The following is a 6,132-nucleotide window of genomic DNA, read 5'->3' as shown; positions in this document are numbered from 1 at the left end:
ATATTACAACCTAGCATTATGTAATCTGCGCTCAAAAACTAATGGGTGTAATTTGTTCCCACCTTTGTCTACCAACTAAACTCTCAGCAGTCATAAATAATTTGTGAAAACCTTTCGAAGGAAAGAAATCTCTTTATGATTTTTAAATGTACGACAGTATCTAGTACTCGATATTAGTTTAAAGTAGTGCTTCCTAATTCAAAATTTCTATAATATAACAAACTATTGACTAAAAGAGTATCGAATAGAACAGCGGTAGAATTGAATTGAACCGATTTATTGGTCTATAAACTATAACACTTTGAAACCATATTACACCAGCGCTGTGCTGCTCAATTACGCACCGCTACTGTACTTTTACTGTTCAGTGAAAATAATGTAAATATTTTTTTTCTCAAACGCCTCAAATAATTAATAATTAAATAATTGGTTCACATTTTCGGGCAATTCAATTAAAATTTTTGATTTACAGTGCTAAAACAATCGTAAATCGTATTAAAACAACAAAAAAATAGCTGCAAATGCAAGTCTTTGTGGAATATATAATAAAGCGCTAGATTTCATATTGGAAATAAACCAAAACTAACCGAAAATTTCTCAACTCAAATTAGGACAAACAAATGCCAGATGTAAAGCGTGAAAATTCGTTGACCATTGCGATAGGGAAGTGAATTGCTATGAAATTAATAAAAACTTGAGATTTTCATAAAAGTACGCGAAACGAATTGATGGCTGGAGGGCGCGGGTGAGGTGTTGCAGTCAAATATTTATTATGCGAAGTGGTGGCTATTTTCAAAAAGTTGTGTGTGAATTTATTTTTGCTAAATTTAACCAAGCACACTCATCATGTCGCTCTATAGCGAAAATATTAATAATAACAACAACAACCAGCCAGCCTTAGGCATAACAACGTTCTACAAGAACTGACGCCCACGCTATTTCATACGCCAGCAGCTGAGACCATAACCGATTGCGATTGCGTCTGAGCAACGGGAAAATTTCTCATCACAGGTATTTTTGGAAAAATGCTATCATGCTCATCGCATGCATTTTGTTTTTGTATTTTTGAGAACTTTTCAAAAATTATTCCGCATTTTTGTTATTGAAAATTTTTGAGCGTACCGAATTGACTCTCCGACTACTTTATAAGCGACGAACACGCTGTGGCAAGGCATCAGTAACAGACAGTCTTCCTTCTAGCGAGGATCACAAGTAAAAGTTTCGAACTCTTCCAAAAAAGCAACAAAAACACACAAACACAAAATGTCTCTTGAACGTGCTATTCGTGCTAAGGTGAATATCTTGAAAAAAAATATTAAAAAAATTTCAAATGTGATCATTAGGAATATTTTTAAAAGAAATTAAAGTGTCGCTAAAAATACAATTTGTGAAAATTTGTAGTGAAAAATTATTAAAAATAGTTTTGCAATTGAGTGAAAATTTAAACATTGTTCGAAAAGACTTATTATATTGGCCAATTAAATTTCATTATATTTTATATATTCGAAAAATTTTCGAAAATAGTTTTCAGGAATATTTTTCAAAATTTATTCATAATTTTCTAAATACGGCAATAAGTACTTAAATTTATTATTTATTAACTCTTTTCCTTTCTTCCTCTCCTTCAATAGATTGCTGGCAAGCGCAATCCCGAGATGGACAAAGAAGCTCAGGAATGGGTTGAGGCTATTCTTGGTTCCAAATTCCCCGCCGGTGTTGAGTATGAGGATCACCTCAAGGACGGTCAAGTGTTGTGCGCTCTGATCAACAAGCTTGCCCCCAACTCCGTACCCAAGATCAACTCGTCCGGTGGTCAATTCAAAATGATGGAAAACATCAACAACTTCCAGAAGGCATTGAAGGAATACGGTGTACCCGATTTGGATGTCTTCCAAACTGTTGATCTGTGGGAGAAGAAGGATATCGCTCAAGTGACCAACACCATCTTCGCTCTCGGTCGCGCCGCCTACAAACACCCCGAATTCCAGGGACCCTTCCTTGGACCCAAACCCGCCGATGAATGCAAGCGTGACTTCTCCGAGGAACAATTGCGCGCCGGCCATGGTATCATTGGTCTGCAAGCTGGTTCCAACAAGGGTGCCACACAAGCTGGTCAAAACATCGGTGCCAGCCGCAAAATCTTGCTCGGCAAGTAAGCAGTATGCGCATGAGAATGCAATATGGTGGAGTAATTCGGACACACTAACAACAGTTAGTCTAACTGAAGAGCTCGTTAAACAGCACACAAGTGACAAGCAACAACTACGTTAACTTGTGTTGTTGGTTTAGGCGAAATTTTTGTACTACATATTTAATTTGTATAATTTATAAACTCATTATTTTTATATTAATAAAATTATTATTTTTTATGTAATAAGTAAAAACACAACAAACACCAAAACAACACTCATACAAAATACACAATTTCAAAAAGCCACAACAATAAAAAGCACAAAAAACTTGTATACTCTGTGCAACATGTTGCCGGGGTATAATAAAAATGATATTGATGTAAAAGTAACCAAAAAAAATGTAACGTTATGGAATGAAAAAAGAAAAGTGAAACGCTAATTGTATTTTATACAAGAAATAATCTTAAGTTTATACTTAAGCTATTTTATATGTAAAAAATAAATGGTTGAAAACGTAACTCACAACACACATTTGTAATGATGCCAACATCGATAAGTCAGGGATAGTGGTCGCCTGGAGTGTTTGAAATAAAGTGATGAGAAAACGTTGCGGCAGCACTGATCAAGAACAACAAACGCCAAAACGAAACTCATGAAAAATGGATTGAAATTTGTGTTCTCTTTTATGAACTTAAAAAAATTTAGGAACTTAACACCAAAGAAGAAAAAAATAGATCGTCTAAAATATAGATAATAGATATTCTACAAATAATATATCTTCTGCCTGAAACTGGTAAAGAAAACTGAGTTACAGGTCGTCAGAGATCAGTTGCTTTGGAACCCCCAAAAAAATCAATATATTTTGACATGAATATTAAAACTAGGTATTCTCGAGGACAAGGAGAATAAAAGCACTTTTATTCAATTCTAAACAAGAAAATTATAGTTGAGAACTTGAAATAAAATGTGTGGTTCAAAAAAGGATAGCAACAGTAATCAACTCCTGAAAGTCGTAAGAAACATAAAAATGAGAAAAACTTTTCTACGACACTTAAGGCACATTATCGCGAACATTTAGAGCCTAAAAATTTTTCGAAACAACATTATGCGATTTCAGCAGTTTCATCGACAGAACATCACAAGTGATAGGCATATAAAGTAAAGAGATCAAGAATCGAAATAATGACTGTGCTAAGAGTAACTTTTAGACTGCGATTATAGGAAAGAAAGAAATTATATGAATATAACAGAATTAAAATGCTGAAAGTATGTAGAATATTTCATCAGAAGAACTGATCAGTATCACTAGAATTCTAAAAAATATATATTAATAAACAGTCTACGACTAATAATAGTCTTCAGAAACTATAAATCTCGCTCATTTATTTTCAGCAAATTTATGCAAAAATCAAAAACAACAATAACAAAAATTAAAAAACATAATATTTAACATTTCAAACTTTCCAGAATTCCTTTCAGAATTCAAATTTCATTCGAATATTTTCATTATATTTATTTATTCAGATTTTTCAAATAAACGGCATAACACAAAAATGTAAAATTTCGCCACATAAATACATTTACAATAATAAATTTAATTAAATTAATAAGCTTATTAATTTGTATGTAATAACGACAACATACGACGCAATTATTCACGAAAACAACCATTTATGGTTTGTTGAGGAAATACGAAAGCTTGTAACCTTCACTAAACACAAAATGGCATATTTCTCTAAATGCGACATTTCAAATATTTCTCGGAAAAAATAAAATTAAAAACAAAAAAAATGTTGATAAAAGTGGCAAAAACAAAAAATCGTCACGTCAAAATAATATTTTTTTTTGTTCGAAATTAATGAGCTATGCGTGGGCTTGAATTTATGACACATGGATATATACATACCCACACAACTAAAGACCCGGTTATTTCACTTCAACTTACATATGGAATAAAAAAATAAAAGTAGAAAAGAAATCACACGAATTCGCTGAGCTGTAAACAGAACAACCAGCCGCCTTTAGCCGTCGTGTGCTCCTACCAAAAGCAACTACATACAGCAAATTTCAAACAAATTAAATATTCATTCGTTCCACACTTTCGTTTATTAAAAATTTTACATTTTTACATACTAAAGCCTATATACTCGTACATATATGTTCCAATATGTATATGTAAGAATGTATAAACGGATTTGCTCATTGGAGTGTGTAAATTAAATTCAAATTAAAAAAAAAACAGTTTTCAAAAGCCTGGCAAGGTCAAAACACTAATATATTCGAGGGCAATCAGCATTTTTGTTTATCTTTGGCTGCAATCCATAGCCTGCAAGTACGTGTATATTTTTCTGCGAAAACTTAACCCAAACAGACAATTTTTTTTTTAATTTTTTTCAATAGTAGCAGAAATATAAGGTAAACAAGTTGTCCAAATAAAACAAATTGTTTGAAGCATTATTTAGACAAAAGTTCTGCGGTATGTTACTTCTGGTTAATATAATCGAGGGATATTTTATAGTTTTCTCAAGCTTTCTCATTATATTTACTACATTCTTAACTGAGAGGCATTTTAAAAAACAAATTAGTTTCTTTACAGACAACATCTATTAATTAGAGATTAAGCACAGGTACTTTATGCATAAGTAAAAATTTCAAGCTGGATCATATACATACATGATTACAATGCTTTATAAGGTTTTAATGAGTCGGAATCTTATTTAAGATAAAAAAAATGGAAAAGCTTTATATGAAGTGAAAAGTAAGGAATTTTTCAAACTTCCTGGCGATTAATCAGTTTTAACATAATTTTATCCAGAATTTCTTTACAAAACCCCCAAAATAAAAATACAACTTTTGCAATAGTCAAACTATTAATACCCAACACATCCTTGATTCATGCACATTCTTCGACACCCACCGACTGTCACTTCCAGACTCAACACCCTCAGACCTACTCAAAAACCCTTCAACTAATAACTTAATAACACTAATAAATTATTTAAAGTTTTATAATCTATATAATAAAATATGAAATACTATTCGTTCGCATCTTTCACTCACTCTAACATTTTCAATATCACCTAAATCAACTGTACTACTGTATATCCTCACATTCATATTAGCTTAAGGCCCCAGATGCCATAGCTTCTATTTAATATATTGTTCTGTAATTTCAATATTCTTGTAAATAAATAAATAAATAAATAAAAATACACGGGTTAGTTAGCTGAGACTGTAGACATTTCAACTAAGCGATAAATTATGAAGAAAGAAAAAACGGTATAGTTTTTTTGAGATCACCCCAGATAGTTACAAAAAGATAATCAAACACAATTTTCAGAATTAAATTACGCCACCCGGAACGCATGAAAATCAGATAGCTTTTAGAATTTTTTTAACAAAACCATTTGAGGTAGGACTTCTTTACAATTATTGTTAATTTAATAAATAATGGTTTTTAATTAAAAATGACAGAGAAATGACACTGGCGTGGATGAATTTTTCCGGAGCACTCTTTGATGGTGTACATGATTGACATTTAAATTTTTGTCTGAAACAAGTAAAATAATATTTTTCTTAAAAAGTGATCAATTTTGAACAGAGGGACGTGGCCCTTTAAAAAAAAAGTACGCAATTGGAAGCACTTCAAAAATTTATTATATATTTTGGGTTAAAAATACCGTATAAAAAATTGGATAAAAAATTTTCAAATTATTAAATCGAAAATTCCCACGTCACTCTGTGAAAAATCTATTTAGGTTGATTATTTTAATTTTCAAGTCAATCGGTTGCATAGTTTTTGAGTTATCGTGTACACGGTCTCGAAAAATGTGGTTTTGTGAAAAACGCAAAATAAGAAAAAAATGTACTATTGACGCGCTCCCACCGCGCTGACTTCTAATGATCATAACTTTCGTAATTATCGAGGCATTGTTTTCGGTGAAATCTCAAAATTCTCGTTAGAATATAGATTTTGAAATTAAGCAAAAAAATTTCACGG

At 31.7% G+C, this 6,132-nt stretch overlaps 1 protein-coding gene across 1 annotated transcript; it reads left to right on the top strand.

Moving 5' to 3' along the window:
- Positions 1–1,130: 1,130 nt before the first annotated feature.
- Positions 1,131–2,796, top strand: LOC105214969 (muscle-specific protein 20). Its single transcript, XM_011188685.3, has 2 exons — positions 1,131–1,293; positions 1,632–2,796. The coding sequence occupies exons 1-2, from the start codon at positions 1,264–1,266 to the stop codon at positions 2,154–2,156; spliced, it is 555 nt and encodes a 184-aa protein (XP_011186987.1). The 5' UTR covers positions 1,131–1,263; the 3' UTR covers positions 2,157–2,796.
- Positions 2,797–6,132: the final 3,336 nt, after the last annotated feature.

Source organism: Zeugodacus cucurbitae, chromosome 6 (assembly GCF_028554725.1).
Source record: "Zeugodacus cucurbitae isolate PBARC_wt_2022May chromosome 6, idZeuCucr1.2, whole genome shotgun sequence".
NCBI lineage: Eukaryota > Metazoa > Arthropoda > Insecta > Diptera > Tephritidae > Zeugodacus > Zeugodacus cucurbitae.
This window is presented reverse-complemented; position numbering and strand designations above follow the sequence as displayed.

Excerpts from the sequence above, each read along its gene's own strand:
- LOC105214969 (XM_011188685.3), top strand. The coding sequence starts at position 1,264 with ATGTCTCTTGAACGTGCTATTCGTGCTAAG. Across the intron at positions 1,294-1,631 it reads AACGTGCTATTCGTGCTAAG|ATTGCTGGCAAGCGCAATCC; the intron begins GTGAATATCTTG and ends CTCCTTCAATAG.